At 43.9% G+C, this 27115-nt stretch overlaps 1 protein-coding gene across 1 annotated transcript in view; it reads right to left on the bottom strand.

Moving 5' to 3' along the window:
* LOC147726410 (UDP-glycosyltransferase 3A1-like) overlaps window positions 1-18019 on the bottom strand; it is a 351985-nt gene extending 333966 nt beyond the window's left edge. Inside the window, exon 1 of the mRNA XM_086960533.1 lies at window positions 17926-18019. Coding sequence (XP_086816659.1) covers window positions 17926-18019 — 94 coding nt within the window. The remainder of the gene's footprint in view (window positions 1-17925) is intronic.
* Between the last annotated feature and the right edge of the window lie 9096 nt (window positions 18020-27115).

Below are 27115 nucleotides of genomic sequence, written 5' to 3'. Positions count from 1 at the left end.
TCGGCCACTTAGACGATAACGCCTTGATACGATCTCATGGCTTTCTAATCTTAAACGCCCGGGCGTTTCACTAGAAAACGCCCATACCATAGTTACCGGGTCTATTGCGTATATGTGGCAGGGGATATACCAGTTACATATTTAAAGACTCGTAACGGGCAAAATCATTGTTTGTAGATCAATTCTACATAGCAACTCTCATCTACAAGTCTTTTACCTGTACCATTAGTAAAGACTCGTGACAAGTAGATTTACCCACTCAAATGTTTAAATATAAGAGTCAGCACTTCTTGCCTTGTTTTACTGAATTGGTTGAGTGTCTCTATAATTGTATTTTGGTAACAGAGCGGTGCTCCTTATTTACCTGAGCTGCAGCCAGGTGAGGTGAGGCGCCATCCCCACAAATACTGGGTGAGTGTTATCATGTCCATTAAATTGTATATACATGATCACAAGAATATCGCTACTTGGGAGTGCATTCTTTGATAAATGTGTTTTTCTCTTTTCTCTTTCCTTATCCATATGACTGTCTTAGATTGTGGTGGAGAATCAACACCTGACATTCAGGTGATATTTTTCCCTTTTATTTCTTATCACTAAGTTATGCAAGCAGTAGCAACATCTAGGTCCTGATGAATGCATAGGATAATTTCCGCTTATATGCAGAAACATGTCGACCACTTGCTAGTAGATATTATGTTAAATCTACTTTTCACTGTTCACTTGTTTTTAGATTTGGGGGTCTGAGAGAAATCAATAAAACACTTATTCTACTCAGTTCCACCTAATTTTACTCACTACCACTCTTTTTCACTGCACTGCTTTCTTTCAGTTGTAAATATCACTTCAACACCATACCGATACTACCTAGCGAAACGAATAACATCAGTCTCCTCACTCACACAGTCCTCACGTTCCACACAGTGTGACTGTTTTCTTGTACTAACTCCTGGGTAAGGAGGACCCAAATGAAGTGATAGTGGTGGTACAGAACGGCAACTGATGGGAAAAATTCCTACCCTGGTTGCATGCTGAGTGTATGAGTAGTTGAATGGTTTTTACATACGAATAGTATTTAATTCACTTTCTAATCTTTAAGTCGTATGGTAGTCAGTCTAGAGTAAAAACACTTGGTTGTGACTCCTGGATACCTTTTGTTGTAGTAAGATTCGGTATTTCGCCACTCGCGGGGGCCAGCCCGGCAACCCCGGCTCCCCAAGTGGTCACCGGGCGTAGGACCCTACGACCGCGGACACCGATATCACATGCGTCACTGTGTCGCGTCCTTGGATTAAGCCAGTTACTCAGTTGCCAACTGGAATTAGAAGGAGTGGACCGAGGTCGGAAGACCGGAAGCAGCCCTGGTCCCACAGCCGATGTTGATCACTTCTAACCCGGATGGGCCAGAAATTGAGGTCCCGGCAGAAGCCCTGGAATAGGCCAAAAAGTAAATTCGACGTATCTTCGTCACCCGGTAAGATGGAGGGTCCGGGTTTGCACCGCAGGAGTCAGGAGCACTTCATACGTGTGGGAGTCCGGCGTGTGTGAAGGATGAAAGGCAGGATATACGAGCTGCCGGTGGAGGTCAGCGGAGCCGGGAGCTTATGCGGCTATCTTGGATCATAGCGTAGCTCCTCCCGTGAAAAACAAATTTAAGAGTTTTTCGCTACCAGCACATGAAAAAACTTAAAAGTGCATGTTCAACTTTTCAAATACACTGCAACCTGCCCTCTGGGCTGGATAGGGTGTATAGTAGGGGTGGCTTATATGTAGTAAAAAGTATGGTTTTGAGCCTGACATAAGGTTTAAAGCTGCACACACAATTCCTTAACTTGATAAATTCCACCAAATCGGGTTCGCCCTAAGACCACTGCCCCCATCCATTCTTACCAATCCCTGTTTCTATTGCCTCATATCTAACCAACCTCTTTACCCGGATATTTAGACTGGGACCTTTCCTGATACATGGAAAAAGGCTTCTATTATGCCACTCCTTAAGAAAAGCCTAACCTAGACCCAGATAACCCGGCAAATTATCGTCCCATTTCCAGGTTACCATTTGCTGCAAAAATAGTATAAAAATGAATGAATACACAACTGATACAGTTCATTCAGGTAAGTCATTTACTGGACCCTACACAATTTGGCTTCAGTGCCGAGCATAGCACAAAGCCGGCATTAAGAAAGACCACAGATGAGTGAAGAACTATGCTGGACAGAGGAGGCTCTTCAGCACTCATTCTTCTCGACTTGTCGGCAGCCTTCGACACGGCTGTTCATGCCACACTTGTTGATCGTCTCGAAAAACTTGACATTCGCTACAAAGCTTGTGCTTTGCTTCAGTCTTTTCTAAGGGGCAGAGAACACTCAGTCATGCTGGAGAATATTTCACAGAGGTCTTTTTCTTTTCCTTGTGGGGTCCCTCAGGGATATTCATTGAGATCATTACTCTTCAATATGTATGTCATGAACTAGCTTTCCTGATTAGATCCTTTGGGTTCTCCCGCACTTCATAAGCAGACATAAGCAGATTGTTGTGTCAGCCCCCGACAACGGAGATGTCACTACTTCCCAGTTTCATAACTGTATAAGAGCTGTGAGCAACTTGATGGGCAAACATTGCCTTAAACTGAACTCTATTAAACTGAGTTTCTTTTTGGTAATAGACCACATTTCTGGAGCTCGCCTTGTTGGCCTTCTGAGCTAGGAACACTCCCCATTCCTGTCCAAACAGGGAAAAATGTAGGAATACTTATAGATGATAAGTTGAATTTTAATAAACATATCAGCTCAGTTATCTCATCTACTTTTAACACCATCAGAATTATCAGGAAATTCCTTCATTTTATTCCACTGAACTCAGGAAAAACAGTCATTACATTTCTAATTCTCACCCAACTGGATTATTGTAGTGGACTTTATGTCAAGCTTCACAAACAGTACTTATAAAATGGTACAGAGCATGCAGAATGCGGCGGTGAGACATATTCTTGATCTCCCCAAGTTCAAACCTGTGTTTGCCTCCATTAGGGGACTCCGTTGTTTTTTAGTAAGTAACCAAATTAAATTTAAGGTGCTGTGCCTTACGTATAAGGCTTTGCATGACTCAGGTTCCCATCATCTCATACAGTCGCTAACCTGGTATGTTCCCAGCAGAGATTTACACTCTAAAAACACCATGATTGTCTCTTGCCCCAGATTCAAGAGACTCAAATGGGGGGCAGTTGTTTCTCCTCAGAAGCCTCCACATTTTGGAACGATCTGCCTATAAGCATTAGAGCAACTGCTATCCTATTGACTTTTGGGAAACTGCTGAAAACGTGGCTCTTTACCAACTAGTCTTCTGTCTTCCTTGCCAAACTGCTATAGCATATCATCGCCAAGACACCCACGGGTATTCGTGCGCTTTAGAAATGTATTAACATAACATAACACTGGCTGCAATGGCAGGCAAGAGCCTTGTTGTAAAAGGCTAGTTACAGGGGGGGGGCACAATTGGTGCTGCAGGCCTTCGAGTAGCCATACATATACAGGCCCCTGGTCCAGGCAGTACCACTTTACTAGGGGCTTACAAGTAAACCAAATGTGGCAATTAGGTGTAAGCCAATTTTGCCATGTTTAAGGAGAAAGCATAAGAATGTTTACACTGATCAGCAGTGGTAACGTTCACAGAGTCCTAAAGGCCAACAAAAACGGGTTCAGAAGAGAGGACGGTGAAAGCAAAACCTTTATGGATGACCCTGCAAGTCTAACAACCCTATAACTTACTTGTATATACTATGAAACCATGGAGTAGCGTAACTTGCGTCTAGAGTTTCTTAGGAGAATTAGTGCAGTGCCTAACCTTTTACAGCAAAAGACTGTAGATATCAGTCTTTGGAAGAGAGTGTTTCCTGGAAAGGGAAATCAAGCAACAGCAGCGCCACCTCTTCTCCCAGACGTAGCTCAGTATCAGTTTTCAGCATACAGCAGGATGCAGCAGGATCACAGCAGTATCTGTGAAAATCTCCTGACAGTATCTTGTGAGATACTCTAGGGTGAAGGGCCTGCGCTCCACTGTGGCCAACTGATGGGCCTTATACTTCACATCTTATCTAAGACTGGAATTTCTGGCATAAACAGAGGAATTTACAACATAACATGAGAAATGTCTAACATAACCGAAGTGCACCAATATGCTAGTCTTTGACACATCCATTTAAATAAATAAGGTAAAAACACATCAATTTTGACTCCATTGTTTTGGGTATTATTAAGATTTAACCTTGAAATGGAGATAACAAGGTGCGTGTCCCAGATTGCTGTCACATCAGGTGTTTTTATCGATGTCATTGTCTCAGTGACTTGACACTTTCACAGGTTTTTCAAAAGATAAGGACAGGCGGCCTCTACATCTAAAAGTAGACACGTTGATGATTAGTTTAAATAGAGAAAATTGAGTCTCTGCTTGCTCAAGATGAAGTCTTGCCTGAGGGACTTCACATCAGCGAGAACAGTATAGCTGGTACTGAAGTTCAGAAGATGGGTTCTGAGATCTGAAAGGTGTTTTCTGAGTCCATACTGATGGGTCGTCTGGATAGGGGGACTGAAAGAGCAGGTGTGTGGGTGAAGAAGGTACAGATGACAGGTCTTAATTATTGGTTTTTATGTCTACTAGGTTTGTTAGTCCTGAAGTTCTAATGATCCCGCTGGTGAAGCGTTACCATAGCAACTAATGTAGAATATACTGGTAAGGCTGGTAACAAGTGCCCCTAGAGACTCCAGCACAATAACACACTCCTATGCATAGTTATTGCTGGTTCTAAAGCATGACATACAACGCATATGTCTTGTCAATGCTTACTCCTCAGCAGCCCTGATCGAAGAAATCTCCCTATGGTAAAGTATAGAATAATAGAATAAGCAAAAAAGTTTATAAAATCGAAAAAAGAAGTCAAAATACATTTCTGCCAGATATTATTGCAAATTAAAATTATATATTTATTTTAACCTTCAATTGTATTTGCATGTATATATAGCTCACTACTCCTGACAAGGTGTTGAAGTGCTTTACGTGGGGCAGCGCGCTGCTTCAGAACATAAAATGAGGTTAATACACTTGTTATTGAATTTAGTTTTCTGCTCTGAAGGAGAACATTGCATGCATTTACTCCAGTATCTTTGGTTTGGGTTACATTAGTTGGAGTTAAGTGTGCTGATTAGTGGGGGGAGTATGCAGATTCATACAGATGACCTGCTGAGATTAGTATATGAGCTAGAGGCGATTAGATTAGGTATTGCTAAATTGCAGGTTACGTCTTTCAAAGAAGGACAGATTATGGACAGATTATGGAGATTGAAGGGTGGGAATTTACAGAAACACAATATTGGTCACTAATGCAAAACTTGCTTGAGGAGATAGACATAGAATGGGAAATAGGAAGAGGGCAGTTCAAAGTAAATGGCGAGGTAACAATGAGAAATTTTAATTCACTGTCAACTTTTTTCATGAAGGTATTTAGGAACAAAGAGCAGACCTTTGAGGTAACATGCACTCTAAGGACAATAAACATTCTTTCAATTTGAGATGGTGCTCTTTTATGTCCTTTTTGACAGGCTCTCTAAGAAGGTGAACAATCTGTTTACTGCCACACTACTGCTAGACCACTCGTTGGTGGGACCCTTCAGGCTGCAGTCAGCGCTCTAGTTTTCGCGCTGTACTGCTACATAACCGGATGGCCGATCTCACGCGCAGCGGACACGCGCAGCGGGCGTACTGGCGGCGTGCCAAGGACAAGCCCGTCCGCGCCCGTCCGGGACCAGGAGCCACGACCCCTGGCAGTTCTCAAAATATTCTCAGTTATAGTGCTCAGTCACTGACTGCTTTGAGAGGTGCCACTGGTATCAACTGTTTACACTCAATGAACATTGCTAACAGCCCTTCGGGCTGCTCTTACTGTAACTATAAACTTCAATCTCACAGTAAGGAAGCAGCTCTACTTGCCCCCCCTCAAATTCTTCCTCCTGAACTGTCGCTCCCTTCCTAGGCACTCAACTGAGCTCACACTCCTACTAGAAGACCTCATACCAGATGTCCTATTTCTGACGGAAACCTGGTTACAAGACGAAGTTGACCCAGTCATTATTCAAACCCTGCCACCTGGCTATCTAATACAAGGAGTGGACCGTAAGACCGGAAGGGGTGGGGGACTAGCTATAATATTTAAAGACAACTTCATCTGCCGGTCTTCTATGGACGGGCCACCAGATTGCGAAAGCATGAATTTCCCCCTAGAATTCTCTCCTACCAGCACCTTCTCCGGCTTACTGCTCTACCGATCCCCGGGACCCATAGGCCAATTCCTTAATGCACTCCCCATACTTGTTGCCAACTTAGCTCTAACTCCAGCTAACTTCACAATATTGGGGGATCTTAACATCGGATCACTGAAATAATATCGAATGACAAAATATCGACCTGCAAAAATATCGTTGACAAAATATAGACAGTCAAAATATCGACTTTCTATTTACAAACAGGTAAGTACAAAAATATCGAGTTTAAAATATCGTTTACAAAAATATAGTTGTAAAAAATATCGACTTTATTAAAAACAATGTTAAATTAAATTAATATTAAAAAATATTAACTAAAATATACTTATAAATACTTAAATTAACTTATAATATTAAAATAATTATTGAAAGTTAAAAAAATGTTATCATATTTCTTAAAACATATATATATATAGTAACAAAATATAATTAAATAATAGCCAATCTTATTAACGTACAATAATAATAGTGTAAAAATTACTATTTCCACTCCAAAGAGTGCAAGCATAGGGTAAGCGTTGGATAGCGTAGGGGTTAAAATTACTATTCCCACTCCAGTGGGTGCTACAGTAAGGAAAGCGTTGGATAGCGTAGGGGTTAAAATTACTATTCCCACTCCAGTGGGTGCAACAGTAGGGAAAGCGTTGGACAGATAAGGGGTTAAAATTACTATTCCCACTCCAGTGGGTGCAACAGTAGGGAAAGTGTTGGATAGCGTAGGGGTTAAAATTACTATTCCCACTCCAAAGAGTGCAACTGTAGGGAAAGCGTTGGATAGCGTAGGGGTTACAATTACTATTCCCACTCCAAAGAGTGCAACAGTAGGGAAAGTGTTGGATAGCGTAGGGGTTAAAATTACTATTCCCACTCCAGTGGGTGCAACAGTAGGGAAAGCGTTGGATAGCGTAGGGGTTACAATTACTATTCCCACTCCAAAGAGTGCAACAGTAGGGAAAGTGTTGGATAGCGTAGGGGTTAAAATTACTATTCCCACTCCAGTGGGTGCAACAGTAGGGAAAGCGTTGGATAGCGTAGGGGTTAACATTACTATTCCCACTCCAGTGGGTGCAACAGTAAGGAAAGCGTTGGAAAGCGTAGGGGTAAAAATTACTATTCACACTCCAGAGAATACAACATTAGGGAAAGTAAATCTTTCATATATAAATCAAAAATAACAAGAAATATCTATTAATAATTATTAAAAAGTAAATAAAAATGTTATGTAATAGAATAAATAATAATTGACATTTAATATTTAACAATAATTATTTTAATTATTCACCAATTAATACAAATTAATTAAACATAAACAATTAATTATTTAATAATTAAAAATTATTTCACTATTATTTCCAAATAAATAACGTGTATTTTATTTTATTATTTAATTAATTATTAATATATTACTTTCCACCCTATGCCCCTATAAACTCACAACCCGCTACAGAAATTAAATTAGTAACATTCACATAATAACCAATTAATCAATTAATATAAATAAATTAACAATTATTATTAAATTAATTAACACATATAAATTAATTAACAATTAATTACTAATTACTATCAATAAATATATTTACATATTTAATTATTTTTTATTAAATTACTTCCCACCCTATTCCCCTATAATCCCACAACCCGCTACTGCATTAAATTAGTAAAATTTACATAATTACCAATTAATCAGTTAATAATAATTATTTTGCAATTACTATTAAATTAATTGACACATATAAATTAATTAACAATTAATTACAAATTAATATCAATTAATAAATTTACATATTTAATTAATTATAATTAAATTACTTCCCACCCTATTCCCCTATAAACCCACAACCCGCTACAGAATTACATTACGCAATAATTATAAAAACAAAAATCATTTAATAAAATTATTTATAACATAAATACACACTTTTCACAAATATTATTACATAAAAATACACTATAAAATATTATATATTATTAAAAAATCGATATTTTTGCTATCTATATTTTATACAGTCGATATTACTTCACTTACCTTAAAAACTATATTTTTGTAGTCTTCATTCTGTCCTGTCGATATTTTGTCCAGTCTATATTATTTACTCGATATTATGTCCAAACGATATTTTGGACTCGATATTATGTCTGTGCACCCTTAACATCCACATGGATGACCACTCTAACCACCTGGCCAATAAGTTATCATCCAGCCTCTCGGCACTTCAAATTAAGCAGAAAGGCTTTTCCCCCATGCATGACAAGGGCCATCTCCTCGACCCCGTGTTTAATAATGATCAGAATCTCCGGTCTGGCACTCCCATCCCCCTCCATTGGAGTGATTACTCGCTAATTCCCCTGTTCTGGGAGACTCTGCCCCCCTCTCCTCCTCAGAACACTACTTCGACACTTGATGGGAAATGGTCAAATCTGTCCGTTACCCAATGGACTGCTGTTCTGGACGCCACCAGACCCCATAGTGACCCTAACCCTGAGATGGCAAACAATAACTTTAATTCATGGATCCAAAACTCATTGGATACTATACTTCCAAAAAAACCCTCTCATAAGAGATTCAAGCAAAAATCTTCACCTTGGTTTTCCCCTAAAATAAGGGAGCTTAAGCAGACCTGTAGGAAATTTGAAAGGAGATTGAGACATAACCTTACAGATGAAAGGAAACAGGATTATAGGGAGGCAATTAGGATGTACAAGGCAGAGATTAAAAGCGCCCAAACCAACTTCTATGAGGAGAGAATCAATGCAGCTGCCTACTCTCCTAAAGAGATCTTTTGCATCGCTAAATCTCTCTACACTGTGCCGCATAAACCTCCCAAAACGGAGGAAGCCCCAGATCGTTGCAACAATTTAGCCAAATACTTCTATCAAAAAATCCAGCTGATATGCCAGCCTTTCCCTCCCCATCAGCCGGAATCCACAGATCTCAGGACTAGAAGTCTACATCCTGAATTACAGTGCTCTCTAGGAGAATTCCCTTTGATAGATGCAGATTCCCTGGATACCCTTATCTCCAGTGTAACCTCTGGCTCTCCCACGGACCCCGCTCCTCCTCAGTACCTCTCATTAGTCACCAATTCCATTCGCCAAGTCATTTCTGATGCTCTAAACTCTTCTATCACCTCCGGCACTTGCCCCTGGCATGGAAAAGTTCACAGGTGAGAGCCCTTCTCAAAAAACCCAATCTAGATCACTCCAATATGGCTAATTACCATCCCATCTCTCTCCTTCCTTGGCTGGGCAAGTTGATTGAGAGACACATAAACTCGACTCTGGTACAGCACTAGGAATCCAACAACCTGCTTTGTGTCTCTCAAACAGGATTCTGTCCTCAGCTAGGGACCGAGACGGCCCTACTGGCGGTAACAGAGGAGGCAAGGAGACACACCTGCACTGCGCCTCGAACCCGGCGCTCAGATCTTTCCTGGCTGCCCCTTCCCTGCACGCGACCAGAGACCAGACCGCCGCCGCTGATCGCCCCCTCCTCGCCTGACTCTCGGAGGGGACGGGCGGCTCCACCATCTTAGGCGGGTCTGGCCTTGGCGCTGCAGCGCTTTGGCTCCTCCACCCCCTGTCACGCCCCCTTGACCCTCCCTCTTCATGTGTTGTCCCCACATAACTGTTCCTGTCTTCCGGCGGCGCAGCGGGCGGGCGCAGCGGGCGCGACGAAGGCGCGCCGAAGTTGCGCCTAAGTTAAGCCCGTCTGCGCCCGTCTGCGCCCGTCTGCGCCCGTCCGCGACGGGCCGGGACCAGGGGCCACACATTCTGCCTCTCGCTTGGTTTACACTGCTGCCCAACTTACTGCACTATCTGCATTTCCCTCTCTTGCCCCTCTCCCCCTTCATCACCTACAATCACTTGGTATTCTCTCCTCTCCCCTACTTCACCCGACTCTTTTCTCTTCCGACTCTCCTCCTCTCCCCTCTATTTCACCTCCGGTTCCTCGTTCCCCTTCGGCCCCTACGGTTGCCTCTGCCCACCTACTTAACACCCGGTCCGCAGTTAAACACCAGACAGCACTTTTTAATCTTTTAACCACTGATTTTCCAGACTTTTTATTTCTGACCGAAACCTGGTTCACTATTGACTCTCTCCCTGATCTTCTAGCCATCCTCCCTGACACCTATTATGCCCTCCGAGCTGACCGCCCGGATGGCAAGGCCGGCGGGGGGGTGGCGATGATTGTCCGGTCGCCACTTAAATTTCAGCTCCTTCCTCACCCCCCCATTTCTAACGTGGACTACCTGGTGGCCCGTTCCCTCAACCTTCCTTCCCCCCTCACTGTGGTTCTTGTCTACCGCCCCCCTCAATCGATGCCTTCTTTTGTAGCCTCCATCCAGGAGTTGCTGGCCACCTTGGTGGTCAACAACTCCTCTGTGCTCCTTCTTGGTGACTTTAACTTCTGGCCAGGAGACCCTAAGGAAGATCTTTCTTCCAAAGACTTCTCTGCCACTCTTCACTGTCTGAACCTTACCTCCCACGTCACAGCCCCAACCCACGTGCATGGCCATATACTTGACCAAATCTGGTCGTCCTGTCCCCTTGCCTTACCTCCCTCCATCTCTCCTTGTGTCTGGTCCGATCACTCTATTATTTCCTTTTCTGTTCACTTAGGTGTGGTTGACAAACCCTCTCCCCCTAAAAAACCTTCTAGCCCGCAACTGGAATCAAACCGACCTTGATTCCCTTTCACTCTCTTTGGTTTCTTCCGCTCCTGATCTTACTTGTCTCCCCCTTGAATCCCAGGCCAAAGCCTTAAGTACATGGCTTGCTGCTTCGTGTGACCGTGTGGCCCCGCTAAAAAAGATCAAAGCTGTTCGTCCATACGACGCGCACAAATGGTTCTCCACTGAGCTCAAAGCACTAAAACTTGATCTCAGGCGTGCGGAACGCCTCTGGAGACGTCAGTATTCCCCTCCTCTGCGCGTTCAGTACAGACAACTCCTTACCAACTACAAAAAAGCAGTCCTTAATGCCAAAACCTCTTATTTCACGGAGTGAGTATCGCTCTCAGTGAATAAACCCCGCGAAATCTTCTCTTTGGTCCGCAACCTTGCCACTTTTGATCGCTCCTCCCCCGGCTTGGTTCCCTCCCAACCCCTCTGTCTTTCACTCAATAACTTTTTTATCGACAAGATTGCGAAAATTAAAACTAACATTCCTACTGTGCCTCAGCCTATCCTCACCAGCCCTGCCACTCCCCCTTCCCCTTCCCTCGACACTTTCCCCCCTATCTCCCCTGACTTATTTCACAACTACCTGTCTAAAGTTAAATCTGGTTCTCCTTTGGACGGCGCTCCTGCGCGTATCCTCAAAACCCTTTTCACCAATTGTCCTGGTCCTCCCCTCACTCTTCTCAACTCCTCATTGGCCTCCGGTGCTGTCCCCTCTTCCTTTAAATCTGCTGTTGTTCTCCCTATTCTAAAAAAACCTGGTCTAGATCCTTCCCTCCCCGCTAATTTCCGTCCCATTTCCCTTCTGCCCTACCTGGGTAAGATCCTAGAGACCCACGTCACCTCCTGCCTCTCCTCATACATCGAGGACAATGGCCTTTTAGCTTCCCACCAGGCGGGCTTCCGCCCTGGCCATTCTACAGAAGCGGTGGTTCTCGCGGTCTTGGATGAACTCAAGGGCAAGGCAGATGTTAACCTTCCCCAAGCCTTGGTGCTTCTCGACTTGTCCGCTGCGTTTGACACGGTCGACCATTCCATTCTTCTCGACCGTGTCTGCGCAGCGGGCATTCGGGCGCGGCCTTCTCCTGGCTAGCATCCTTTCTTCAGGATAGGCATCAGGCCGTTCATCTCTCTGGTTTCTCTGCCCCCTCCTGTCTGGTCACCTGTGGTGTTCCTCAGGGCTCCTCTCTTTCCCCTCTCCTCTTTAATCTGTACATCTGTCCCCTTGTTTCTTCTCTTCTCAAGCTGGGGGTCTCTGTATATAATTACGCAGATGACCTCCAGCTTGTCTTTGATCTGTCTTCTTCTCCCGATTCTATTCCCAAGTTCAGTTCCACCCTTATTTTTATCTCTGAGTGGATGAGCGCCAACCATCTTAAGCTCAACCCCGATAAGACGGAACTTGTCCTCACGGGTGGCCCTTCTAACCCTTGGTCCCCTGCACATTGGCCCCCTTCTTTTGCCCCCCCCCCCCCACGCCCTCTTCCTCTGTTCGTACCCTTGGCATTAAAGTCAGCTCTGACTTAACCATGCACAGCCAGATCAGCTCTGTTGTGTCTTCATGTTTCCTTTCCCTCCGTCTTATTCGGAAAATTTCTCGCTTTTTCACCATCGACGCGCTTAAAACCATAGTCTTGGCTTTAGTCATCTCTCGCCTCGACTACGGCAATGGCCTGTACGTGGGCATCCCCTCCCACGAATCCCGACGTTTACAGGCCATTCAAAACCAAGCTGCCCGTCTCATTCTCTCCCTCCCCAAATCCTCTCACATCACCCCGGCTTTGAAATCCCTTCACTGGCTCCCCATCCGCTTCAGATCCCTTTTCAAACTAGCTGTCTTTGCCTTTCGTGCCCACTCTCGCTCTGCCCCTGCTTACATCACTTCCCTCATTTCTTCCTATGTTCCCAGTCGCACCCTCCGGTCTTCCTCTCTCTCCCTTCTTCACATTCCCCGCTTCCGCAAATCCAGATCCGGGGGCACTCGTCTTTCCGTCTTGGCTCCCCAGTTCTGGAATAGTCTCCCACTTCATCTTCGCTCCATTCCTATTCTTAGACATTTTCGTAAAGCCCTAAAAACTTTTCTTTTTTCTTTGGCTTTCCCTTCTTAGGTTCCCTTGTGTCCCCCTCTGTGAGTTCTGACCCAGGTCCCCCAGCGCCAGGAAGCCGCTTGGCAGCAGTGCGCTTTATTAAATATTGTTTTCATTTCATTTCATTTCATTTCATTTCATTTCTGGACCAGGGCGGCTCAGTAGCTATCATTCTTTTAGATCTCAGTGCCGCCTTCGACACTGTCGATCATAACATCCTGCTTGAGCGGCTAAAAAACATGGGAGTGACAAATATGGCACTTACCTGGTTCCAGTCCTTCCTAAAGGATCGGTTCTTTCAACTCTTTGAGGGAACTGCCTTATCAAACAGGTGGCCTCTTAGCTGTGGGGTCCCCCAGGGTTGATCCCTGAGCCCCACGCTTTTTATTAACAACAAATGGCCCCATTGGCAGAGATAGTCATTCCATTCGGCATAAAGATCATTACCTCCGCTGATGATACCCAACTGGTGGCGCCCTGAAGGATCATCTGGCGCTCTTGGTGCTTGCCTAGAGGCTGGAGCCGAATGGATGGATCTTTCCCACCTCAAGCTAAATGGGGACAAGACCGAACAGATGTTTCTGGGCAAATCTCATTTTCCCTCCTCAACACTTATTTGGCCGACCTGTCTTGGCCCTATGCCCATCCCAAAGCAGCAGATTAAGAGCCTAGGCATGTGTCTTGACAGCTCCCTCTGTTTTAATCATCGAGCTACTAAGCTCTCTGCTACTTGTTTTGGCCTAATGAGAATGCCAAGAAAGATCCTTCCCCTGCTCCCTTTCCAGGCAAGGAGGCTTATGGTGCAAGCACTCATACTGTCCCGCCAGGACTATAGAAACATGCTGTATTTGGGCGCCCCTCAGTCCACAATCCAGAGGCTACAAGTAATCCAGAATTGTGCGGCTAGCCAACTGCTCCAGATTTCCCGGAGACAAACAGCGAAACCAGCCTTGAGTTATCTTCACTAACTTCCTATCCGGGCCAGGATTCATTTTAAAGCCATTTGCATAGCCCATAGAGCTCTGTGGCAATCAGGCCCAGTCATCCTTCAGTCCTTGGTCACCCCCTAGGAGTCTTCGCTCCAGCTCTGCTTTTCTTGCCACCTCAATGAAAGTACGAAAATCCAGATGGGGTGGATGTTCTTTCTCCCTGAATGCCTCTAATATATGGAATTCCCTCCCCCACTCTCCGAGGGGAACCTAACATGCAGGCATTCCGTAAACTTCTCAAAAAGAAACTCCACTGTGAGGGTGGTTCACTGGCAGCACAGAGTGCTCAGTACTGCCAGCAGGCAGCATCCAACTTGAGCTTTTGCAACTGCGTGCACCTACTCAGAGCTTCTTGTGCCTCACATCGCCACTGTGTTATTATGAGACAATAAAAATACATGACTAAGCATTTTAGTGCGGTGATGAGGACCACCATTCTAAAATTGTTAGTCTAACCATTCATGCATGTTACTTGGCTGAGCAGTGCTTTCAGCCCCGGAATAAGCACAAAAAAGTGCATTTATTCCCCTCCTTCATTGTCTGTGTTGCCCCCCACACCTGTCCCTCCCTCCTTGTGTCATATATCTTTTTTTACTTTCATTCATGCTGCACTTCAGCCATGCTGCTGTACAATATGACTAAAAAGCATTTCTCTACTCCTCTCAGCGTCATGCATTGGTGTTTGATAGCGTGTGATGAGGTTGATAAACAAATGTTTATACAAATGTGTTTGTAAATTGTAATTGTGTTAAGATCTTCAATTGCTAATGTGTTAAAATGTTAAGACATAACTGAATATGTATCCACTCAAATACACTGAGAAACCAGAAATGTTGTTTAATTACAATGTTACGGGGAAGGAAAACTGGTCTGAGGTTGATGCCTTGGTGGCAGAGAGGGAAGAATGTTGAAATTAATTTTTCCAAGATCAGAGAGCGAGTGGAGATTTATAAGAGGAAAATGACACCTCTCCAGATTCCAGATTGTGTGAGGGTGGAAATGGCTGGAGTGTCAACTAAGAGGTTTGCCAAGTGTTCATGTAAGAATACTGCAGTGAGAGTAGAACATGGCAAAATATGGAACCTCAGGAGAATTTCTTTGTTTAGAGGAGAGTTGAAGACTAAGCATAAGTTGAATAGTGGTAGTGTAGATGGTTTTATGCAGAATGTTATATTTATTGCTTAATGTTAAGAATTTTAATATAGTAGTATTTTTACGGTATTTGTTTTTGTTTTTAGGGGGGCAGGTGTGTTGTATCTGTTACATCTTCAATGGGTTTGCATCTCTGAGTTGTGTAGAGTGTTGGGGTGGAATGCTGGGGGTAGAATGTGAACGCTTGAGTGTGAGGAGTTAGAGTTCAGCTTGGTGGATGTGAAGCTGCTCTTCTTAAATTCGGAATAAACCTACTTTATTCTACATTTGTGGACTTATTTACTACACTTTGCAAAAAGCCTTCTGCTGCACAGCAAAACGTGTTGCTGCGTTGTTTGTACATTTTTATACGTTTGAGTGAGAAACAGTTTTTGGTCACAATTTGCAAACTATAAAGCCGATGATGGATTATGTGACACGTGTTGCAAATGCAATTCTGCAGCTGCAGCGTTTCACGCATAATTATGAACTTCTCACATTTACCACATATTCCATCATCTGCTGTATTTATTTGCAGATTTGAACAAAAAGACATCTTAAACAGATCAAAAGTTACTAAAAACGCAGATCATATTGCTGCACAGTGAAAGTCCCTTTCACAAAGGTTTCATCATCCCCTTTCAGCTGCTTATTGCTGTAGTTGCTTTTAAAACCTATACCAATGTGGCAAAACTTTTTCCAGACAAAGTTAAGGTGTAAAACAAATTTAAATCATAAGATTATACTACCCCACATTACGCTGCATAATTTAGTCTACCCTCCTGCATAATTTGGTACTCTCCGATTGCATAATTCCAGAGGCCCTGATTATAGGGTTGCTATTACTCCTCTGGTCCAAAACTGATATGAGAGAGAAGTCTGAGGTGGAGAGGCGGGGGTGGGGGGGGGGTGGAGCAGAAGGACAGGAGAGTGATAGGATGGAGACTGAGGTAGGAGGGAGGGAAGACAGTGAGAAAAAAAGGACAGTGAGGGGTGAGAGGTGGAGGGAGTTGAATAGACAGGAGGGTGAGGAACAGAGAACATAGGGAGGAAGAGAGAGGCGAGCGAGGTGGAGAGAGAAGGGCGAAGTAGAAATAGAAGGGTGGAGTGGAGTGAGAGTAAATTGATGCACAGAGAGAGAATGGTGAGATTAGGAGAGAGAGGGAGTAGGGTAAGGCGGTATGAGAGGAGGGTGAGGAGAGAAATATGAGAGTAAAGTGGAGAAAGAGAAAGGCACAGCACAGAAAGGAGTGGAAAAGGTGGAGAGGTAGTAGGCTAATATGAAGAGAGAGGAGAGTGAGGTGGAAGAAAATAGAGAGTGAGGTCGGAGGAAGTAGAGGGTGAGGTGAAAGGGGGAGCATGGTGAAGAAGAGAGAAAGGAGTGTGAGGTCGGGCCAGAGTAGAGCGAGACAGAGAGAAAGGAAGGTGTGATGAGGAGAGCAGAGGCGATCGAGCCCGTAGGTTTAAACCTCTAGAAATATATAGTTAGACTTATCAGCACTAGCAATGCTATGCAGCTCAGACCCGTACTAGATGACACAGCATGCCTGGACCCAGCTCTCAGACACCCGGGGGCTTTGGACGAACCCACTCCTCTTTACGGACTATCCATTCTTCTTCATGGACCCCCGCACCCCACATCCTGGATCCGGGCCTAAACAGAATATGAGAAATTGTCTCAACGCCGGAATTGTGAGCCTTTATTCCAAGTGAATGGGTGCTTGGAACTATGAGCAGAAAGGGAGGCTTAGTGAGTGTTTTGTAAGGCGGTTAAAGATTTGGGTAGTGGGGACAGGTGTTGCGTAATATATGGTATCCCCTAGATTCGGGCGTACGCTGCTCTTAAACTGTCTTCAGAGAATAAACCCCGCCCAGGCTGTGTCAGATCGAAGCAGCAGATTTCATTTTCTTGGACTGAGATAGGAACATACCATTAGCCATTACGCGGGACACCAAATTCAGCTGAGGCGAGAAATGTACATTTCTCTAATACTGCAGCCTTTGCTGCACAAGACGAGACGGCAGGAAAGTGAGCAAAACCACAAGTCATACAAAGACTGAAACGTGAAATAAATACAAAATTAAATGCATGCACGGAGAAAGAGTGAAAGGATGGAAATATTTTCTAGGAAATGGAATAAAATAATAAAATAAAAAGGAGAGAGAATACAAGATATTGTAAACAATGACAGAGGATAAAAACCCTAGTAGGGGGTAAACATCAAAAGGGGAGAAAGATTAAAGGGTGGTGGGAAGAAAAGGGGCAATTTGAAAAATCAGGAGAGAAAATTAACAATTTATAAATCTTTTTAACAAGCACATAACTGGCACCGTGAGAACAACAACAGTGATTGTTTCATTACATGCATACAACAGTAAGGCTTCCACTGAACTGGCAAATCACCAGCCTGCTTTATATTTTTATGTCTGTGCAACTCAAAACAAGCATTGGCAAAGACAACAGCTATTGCCTACGAACGAATGATTGGCTTTCTCAATACAAGTTCCTCGTTACGTTCCATCTACAATACACGTGTATTCATACATGCGTGTATTCATACATGCATGCATTCAAAACTTGGATGGAACTTTTAATTCGATTAGCAATAATGAATAAATACATATTTATCAATACCGTTAAACTGTAAGATAATCGATTTGATTTTCATACTACCGAGCAATTTGTTGCGTCCCCAAGTTATACTTAAAATGTGTACTTACCTACGAGGGATAACGTAAGGATCTTGGAACTCCAGGAAACAAAAACGTTCATCATGAAGAGGAAGCAGAATAACTCATTTTTTGTTCCAGTCATTTTTCCTGACGTGAAGAACCAAAAGAGTTGATAACTACAATAACTGCAACTAAATACCAGCCTTGTGTTTTAATTCTCACTCCAACAACCAATGGGACGCGACAACTTTCGAAATGCTAGCTGGCAGCAGCTCTCACAATATTTTACACGGGGGCCATCTTGTGGTGGACTTCAAAAGCAGCACAATCCGACAGACGTCCCTTCGAATATTTTAGCTAAAAGGATGTTTGTTTCATTTGATTTACACACGAACCAATAATAGATTTTTGGGGAGCTAAAGGTATATTGAATTGGCAAAATACCATCAAAGCTAATCTCATTCAAAGCTGTAACACTGTGCCTGAAATTCAAAAAGTTTTTTTCATTTTACAGCTTGGCATTGATGGTATAGATCAGTCGCAGCTAGCATGGCTCGCGGGTGGGGGTTAATTAAAAAAAAAAAATGTAATTAAACTTATCTGTCCGCTGGCATCTGTTGGGTGCGGTGGTGCATAGTGGGTTTCCGGAAGGTGAAGTGGATGCCATGATGGTCGGTCCAGTGGAGTTCGGTGGTGTGGTTGAAGGAGACGTGGGGGCTTGCGAGTGAGGCCGGCGGAGTGGGTGGGTCTTGTGATGAGCTTTCAGTTGGTGAGGTTGTTGATCAAGGTGGTGGAGTTGGTGATGTTGTTGTTCTCGAGGTGGAAGTTCAGGTCCCCGAGGAGGATGTAGTCCGTGGAGGCGAGGGCGTGTGTGCTGACGTAGTTGGCGATGGAGTCACTGAACTGTGGTCGGGGTCCGGGGGGGTCTGTAGACGAGGGTTCCTCTGAGGGTGGTGTTTGGGGTCAGTGTGGATCTGAAAGTGCAGGTGTTTGGCGGTGCTGAGGGTGTCATTGTTGTTGGTCAAGACTATGAGAGTGTTCCTGTGGATGATGGCGATTCCTCCTCCTACTCCGTTGGTGCGGTCCCTGCGGGGGATCTTGTAGCCTTCCGGGATGGCTATGGCGATGTTGGGTGATGAGGAGGGGTTCAGCCAGGTCTCTGTCCGGAAGGCGATGTCTGGGGAGGCTGAATCGAGTAGGTCCCAGAGTTCGACGGCGTGTTTGGTTGCGAAGCGTGTGTTGGGAAGAATACATCTGAGGTAGTTGGGTTCTTTCCTGGTCAGAGGGTTGGTGGGCCGGATGCTGGTGAAGCTGCAGTTCTGGCACGAGAAGGGTCCTAGGGTGCGTTTCGGGGCGGCCAGGCATCAGGTGCGTGATAGTCTGGCGTTGAGGGAGCTGAAGTCGTACCGGAGACGGGCGTAATGGCATTCACGAGGGCCAGGGGTTCTGGAGCTGGGCGCAGTCCAGGCACGGACGGGCTTGCTTTAGGCACACCAGCGGCGCGCCCACTGCGTGTGGCTGGGAGGGGGGAGTGGACAAATGAGCAAGTGGGGGGCGGGCCGCAGGGGACACAGCGGGGGGATTAGTGGGGCAGGAACTGTGAGGGAACAAAAGGCAAAGGAGGGCACAGGTACAGGAACCAAGGGTGAAGCAGAAAAAAACGAGCAATTAAAAGTTAAACAGAGGCAATACACAGGGCACAGAAACCAAGGGTGAAGGAGGAGAAACAAGCAAATTAAGGGTTAAACAGAGGCAATACAGTTACAAGCCGGGGGGTGGGCCCCAGGGGGCACAGCGGTGGGAAGGACGTGGGCAGGAGCGGCGAGGGCACAAGGCACATATTTAAGCAAAGATAAACTGAAGGGGAGAACAGAAACGAAAAATTTAAGCAAGAAACAGGTAACATGGCGGACGGCTAGAAGGTCCATCCGCGAGCTCCGCTAGAGGCGTGCTGAGACGGAGTGTTACGGCTCTGAATTGATAGGTTTCTACCAGTAACTGATTCAAGAGACCTGGAGGTGTACTGGTGATTTGATTTTCTTTGTTTTTGGGTTTGTGGCTGCTGGAGCTTTAATGCGAGAAACACTGGAGCGGCAGAGTGAGTTTTCGTGGCACCCAGGTCGGCGTTGCTCGGGAGGGGAGGTGGAGGCGGGGCCTTGCGGGAGACAGTATTCCTGCCTGCAGAGCTGGAGCGTTCGGACGGAGGCAGCGTCCAGGATACTAACTCGAAGGAAACTATCGACCAGAAACACTTTCAGAGGCCTGCCGAGTAGTTTTTCTGGACTCAGGAAGATGGTCTAAAGGATAGGAAGCCAGTGAAGAAGAATTGGGTCACTTGGAGTGCATGAATCTGGTAAGGAGGAAGGGAAGGGCGAAGAGAGGAGCTTCTTTAACAGGTAAAATAGAGCAACGACAGGGGGGTTTGTTGTTAGAGCAAAATACAACCCCTAGTTATACAAAAGCAGGCACAAAAGAGCAATTAGAACATTTAGACCTCACGGACAAAGAGACTACTTTAAGTAGTATTTGTGGTACAGCTTACCCCTTGAGGAACAGACATTCCATGCTGGACCCCTTAGAGAAGACGGGCCAGCTTTTGGCAGAAGAGGAGGAAGACTACCCCTGGTGGAGGTGTACAAAAAAATACTACAAATACAAATAAGAAAAAAAGAGCTCAGAAAATAAAGACTAAAATCACAGCAGTAGTGTCAACCAGAGCTGCCAAGGCTACAAAAATTGAACACGCTGGGAAAGGGGCCAACAAAAAAATTACGCCTTATCTTCGTTCCTTCTTTAAAGTACAAGAAAAGTTGGAAATTACAAACAAAAACACAAAGCATAAGGGAGAAGGTATTAGCATAAGTGTTCAAAACATGCAGGATCTAACATCTTTCCCCGATGACAATAATGTGGTATCTCCAAACCGCTTCCAAATTCTTGAGCTAAAAGATCAGGTGGAGGAATATAGACCAGAAGTCGAGGAAGGCGTGGAGATGGAGGGAAATCTAATTCAGAGTGTCCCTCCTAGAGAGTGCGAAAAGGATACGATTTCCTCACTGCAGCATGATTTGAGCAACCTGCTAGGCGCATTAATGACAGAGATGAAACTGGGTTTCGCCACTTCTGAAAATAATCAGGAAAAGATAAATTCATCCTGTGAGGCACTGGAGTCTAGAGTTACTGCTCTAATAGACAGAGTGGCAGACATGGAAAACAAATTAGAACAAGCCAGGGAGGAGATGAGAACTTGTCAGGATGACATTGACAAACTGAGATCTAGTGAAAAAGAGCTTAGAGACAAGATTGAGACCCTGGAAAATAATTCAAGAAGAAGTAATATACGAATACTAAATATCCCAAAAGGTCTGGAAGGACAAAACATAAAAAAAATTCGTAGTAACTCTTCTGAAGAATGCTTCCCAGAACTATAAGAGGAAAATCTAGACAATGATATTCAAAGAGTACACAGGGACCCTTACAGACAGAACACATTAAGGAAAAATGCCCGGAAAATATTGGTAAACTTCAAAACTTATACTTTGAAAGAGAATATCTTAAGTAGGGTCTTGAAAGTAGGTACTTTGTCCAGGGGCGATTACAGTTTTAAGATTCGATCAGACATATCGAAAGCTACACTAGATAGGCAGTGGGCGCTTGGAAATTTTATGCAAGAATTGAGATCATTAGGTGCCACAGTTCAGATGAGGTTCCCCGCCTTATTAAAGATCATGTGGAATAACAAAACCTATAACATCAGGGAACTGAAAGAAGTAGAAACCTTACTTGAACAAACTAAAGTGAAAACATGGGGCCATAAAAAACATGATACATTAAAAAGCCTCATATAAGCGTAGCTCAAAGGGGCAATTAGCATTGCCCAATGATAGCAGGGAGGGTTCTCCAGGGGTGGGTGATGGGTGTAATTTGTTTGATTACTTTGAGCACAAGTTTACATTTTGTTTGGTGGGGAGCATGTGGGGAGAAAATAGGAAGTAAAGATCCCGGTGATTGTATAATCATGCTAAATACCTGTAAGGAAACGCAGGAAGAGAGTTTTAAACAAAGATGATAGATACTAAAAGGAAAATAAAAATTGTAACTTGGAACGTAAATGGGTTGAGAGTAAGGAGAAGACGGCAAAAGATCTTTGAATATCTTAAGTTATTAATATGCGATGTAATAATTTTACAGGAAACCCATTTATTAAAATCTGAATGGTCCTAGATCATGAAATAGGAGAAATGGGTGGATAATTATGTGTGCACAAGCCAGACATGCTGTATTAAGGGAGTGGTAATAATTGTTTAAAAACCCTCCAAAATAACCATAGTAGAAGAATACAATGATCCGAAAGGAAGGTGGGCAGCTGCTAAGATTAAACTAGAGGAGAGGCATACAAGTTATGGTATGAAATAAGAAGAAAGTGGAAGATCCCCTATTACAGTCGGTTGGCACCCATATGGAGATCTCAGGAACTCCTGACTGTTTAAAAGATTCCTTAGCAATTGGGTTGAAGGATGTAGGAATAACAAGATAGGGTCAAGTGCTAGATTGAGGCACGCTACGAAGTTAGAACGCTTTGCTTGAAGTCTCACAGGGGAAAATTTCTAGATTCAAATATTATCAACTGTTGAGTTGGATAAAGGACCAAGAGAAATTCTTAGAAGCCACGGAACAATTAGAAACTGAAATTCAATGCGCACCGAAGAAGAAGGAAATATCAATCTGGTATTGGCATTTGATACAAACAAGAGAGGAAGAGTTTACAACCCCAGATGATATTTGGAAGAAGATTTTCCCAGCTCAAGATTTACAACCCCATTGGCAAGTATCCTGCACTTTTTTATGGCAATTTATAGATTCTGCACCTCTTAGGAGAAACCACCTTTTTACTTTACACAGGTCATATTGGACACCGGAAAAGTTATCCAAAATGAGTAACCAAGTGCAGAAAAAATGCCCAAAATGTGGAGAGTTAAGGGCAAATGATATCCATATGTTTTGCTTGTGTCCTCAACTCGAAATATTTGGGAAAGAAGTGGGGAAGATTATTGACAAGACATTAGCTACTACTATTGAGGTAAGCCCATTTATTATTATATTTGGAATTTTGGATACCAATAATGATACGATTATTCTAACTAAAAAACAAAAATGTTTACTATTTATGTTAATTCTGTTAGCCAGGCGCGAGATAAGTGTAAATTGGATTCGTGCTATGTAAGAAGGGTCAGGATGCTTGACAATGCCAGAAGGAATAGTAAGAAAAATAAATACTAGGAACTTTGGGATATGAACATGAGGTAGGGTAGGGAGGGTTGTCCAATGATTTCACCATATGCAAACAAACAAATTGTAAAGAATTGATTTGGAGGTTTGATGACTGGTCAATTCAATCAATTTGAGAGTTCTTTGACATGACCCGAGTATGATATGAAGAAGGCGTTCTTCATTTCCCTGGAAGGTAACGTGACATGGGGATCTTGTCTACCATAACCTCGAAAATTCGCATAAATGAGGACGAAAGAAAAAAAAGAAACAGGTAATAGGGAGCAAGGAGACTTACGGCGCAACAGGTGGTGCTGTCGCAGCGTGGGGGAACGACCTGCCTGGAGCAGGGTCAAGGGTGAATGGCCTGGGGTGAAAGATGTCAAGGTCAGCTTGGTCTATGAACAGGAGACGTGCCAAAGGATGTTTGCATTTAAAAGCCTGGAAAATGAGGGTGCTGTAACCTCATGATGTACAAATGATGCAAGGACGGAATGACAATTGCAAAGTGGACAATTTTGGCCATGAGAAAGTACTTGAGGATGACATAGCAAAACTAGAACTGGTTTGGACAAGGAGGACATGAGGCGATCATCACCACCTCTCTAAATGGACCAATGAGAAATGAGTGCGGACCCTAAAAGTTTCAATTTTGAGTTAGATAGCTAGTAAAAAAGTTAATAAAAGAGCTTGCGTGAAAAAGGAAAAAGAGATGGTTCCGTGGATTTTATTACGCACCACGACATGCTGTTGGTTTGAACGATTTTTGGTGCAAAAAGACTGAATTATTTTTGGACATTACATTTTGATGGGGCAAAGAGATCGAATGTGGAGTCCTATGTTGGGAGGCAGACATCGAGTCGGCTAGAAAGACAGTCAGCTTGGGAACCTGTTCGTTGTAGTTCTGTCATCGCCTATGGCAGACTGGGATTATGCTTTTTACTTTTTTTTCGATTTCTTGAATGTATTAATAAATGCTAAATTGCACTTGAAATGCTATTTTCTTTTCTAAATGAATTTAGATAACATTTCTGTAAAATATAAACCCGAGACTGTGTTTTTATTTAGAATACAAGTCATGACAAAGTAGAAAATAGAGTAATGGAAATATTGTGATTGAGCTGGTCTTAATCGCCATCAACTGACTTCTACTAGTTGGTCCATCGACCAAACAGTGGAGTACCTTGATGTTATTTCCTTATGTCTGTTGAGAGAAATTGATATGTACATATATGTATATATTGTATAAGAATTTGTAAACTAGGTTAATGAGGTACTCCGCTGTCCAGCAGCTCGCCTTCTGTATTCACTGATTCAGGAGCTGTGTGGTGTGTGTATGTGTGACTCACAGTGCTATGGGCCCCACCGATGAGTACATTTATTTATTTAAGAAGTTTTATATAGCGCTAGCCTGACCGGAAGGTATCGGAGAGCTTCACAACAAATACAGAGCGGTGCAAAAGAAACCAAACATAATACAGTAAAGCAAGACATTCAGGGTACGAATCGTAGTAAAGAAGATGCTGACGAGTTCCAAATACAAGGTCTTGACAACCTACATCGGAGAGAGGAGCAATGTCGCTTTAAACACTCCGAGCTGCTCCTATCTGTTCGAAAGGGAGCGGTCGTGGAAAAGGATTTTGAGCTGGCTTTTGAATTTAGGGAAGGAAGGAATAGTTCTGATTTGGGGCGGATAGAGTTCCATATTTTGGGCGCCTTTCCGGCAAAGGACCTGACCTCAGTTTTTTGTTTTCGAGCTTTTAGCGGGATAAGAAGTAGGGTATTAGAGCTTCTGAGAGTCCTGCTCTGACCCGCTTTTCTGAGTTTGGATGCCAGATATTCGGGTTTGCCTGTGTGAAGGGCTTTGTGTGTGAGGCAGGCTGTTCTAAAGTTCGCCCGCATTTCTATTGGTAGCCACTGGAGTTCTTTTAGTGCCGGAGAGATGTGGTCCAATTTCTTTATTCCAGTGACTATTCTGGCGGCCGCGTTGAGGGTTGTTTTCAGAGGAGCAAGATGAGTTTTGGCTATTCCTGAGAGGATTGCATTTTCATAGTCCAGTCGTGACAGTGATGTGTTCAGACCTCAGCAAGGCCTGTGAGTGCAAAGGGTTCGCCCTTCTGTGCACCAAGTCCTCAGACTACACAAAGAATTTGGCACAGAAACTGAAAATACAAAGACAAGTTTAATAAACCTTTAAAGGTGGTACCACAGCCCACACAACACTCTACAGCATTGTACAGGGTAGCACAAAGAACTCAAGCATACAGTCCCCTTTTATACACAAAAGAAGGGGCTCATTCATGGGCAGATACAACTCAGAACATGATTTACGACCATATATGGACATTTCTGAACATGATCAATACATGGGTGGAGTTAACGGTTCTTGAGGCCCGCGAAAATGCACATTCCTATCTACGCTAATCAAAGACAGATGTGACTCTTACTGAGCATGCGCTAGATGCACAATGGGCTATTTATAAACTGTTGCTGGGCAGATCCTAAAGGCGACTAGCGAAGAGGTAGGACTCATTACATGGCGAGCACGTGGCAATATGTAGCAGACAAAATGGAGGACAGAAAACAAGATGGAGTCCAACCCTATTAAGAGTTAGAGCGGGAAAAACACGCAAGAAGGGGAATGCAATATCATATCTTTAGCTAATGCTTAACATTATCGCTGTTTTATTTACAACAACAGCACCAATGCTTGGGTGGCTTGTTTGAGATCTTTGGATCGAATGAAAGGTCTAATTTTGTTTAGTAGCTTCAAGTTAAGGAAAGTACTTGTTGCCGAGATCTTAATGGGTTTGGTCAAGTCTAGTTTGGAGTCTAGCGTGATGCCTAATGATTTAACGGAGTCAGCCAAGGTGAGGTTCCCATTGAGTGCATCAATATCTTTTAACCACTCAACCATTTGTGGGTTCTCTTCTGTGTTCGAGATGAGGAGTAGTTCAGTTTTGTCCGGGTTCAGCTTAAAATGGTTGCTTGACAGCCAACGTTGCACTTCTTTTAGTGTTTCATTGAGACCATGAATGTCTTTAGAAGAGAAGAATTCCAAGTAGAGTTGGGTATCATCAGAGTAGAGGTGAAAGGGGATGTTAGCTTTTCTGAGTAGAGTGGTGAGAGGGGTTCCATGCAGATGTTGAAGAGTTGAGAGGAGAGCACTGATCCTGGGGGCACTCCCCTCTTGACTGGGTGAAGGTCGGATTCAAAGCTTCTGATTTTGATTCTTTGGGAGCGTTTGTGCAAGAATGAGGAGAACCAGTTGAGGACTACGTCGTGAAGTCCGGCCCTTTCTTCGAAAGCTTTGAGGAGAAGATTGTGATCAACTGTGTCGAATGCCGCCGATAGGTCTAGGAGAATGAGGAGGCAACATTGGTCTGAGTCCAGTGATTTGCGTATGTCATCAGTTACGTTGAGGATTGCAGTTTCCGTGCTGCACCCTTTCCTGAATTCTGATTGATGTGAGTCAAGTCGGTTGGTATTGTCCAAGTACCGAGTTAGTTGGTGGAGAACACACCTTTTTAGGATTTTGGAAAGAAGAGGAAGGTTAGAGACGGGTCTGAATTTATTTAAGTCATTTCTGTCGAGGCCTGTTTTTTTGAACAGTGGTGTGACTTGTCCCACTTTCAGACAGTCTGGGACGACTCTGGTTTTTAGGGAGCTGTTGATAATCCTGCACCACAGTGGGGCTAGGGAGAGTTTCAGTTTTTTGTTGAGTTGAGCCGGAAGGGGGTCAAGGGAGTGTGGTGAAGGTTTAGAGGTGGAGATAAGTTTGACTATCTCTTCTTCTAGAATGGGCTGAAAGAGTAACCAGGGTTTAGTAGTGGAAGGGGGAGCGCTACCAAGCACCCACCCTGTCTGCTATGGGAGGGGGAAGAGCAGTTGGTGACCAGGGAGCACTCGATCTTGGAGATCTTATCATTGAAGAAGTTGGCGAAGTTGTTGCATCGTTCTTTGGAGGCCT

Source organism: Lissotriton vulgaris, chromosome 3_1 (assembly GCF_964263255.1).
Source record: "Lissotriton vulgaris chromosome 3_1, aLisVul1.2, whole genome shotgun sequence".
Classification (NCBI taxonomy): Eukaryota; Metazoa; Chordata; class Amphibia; order Caudata; family Salamandridae; genus Lissotriton; species Lissotriton vulgaris.
The sequence above is the reverse complement of the archived record's forward strand: the minus strand, read 5'-3'. Positions and strand labels throughout refer to the sequence as shown.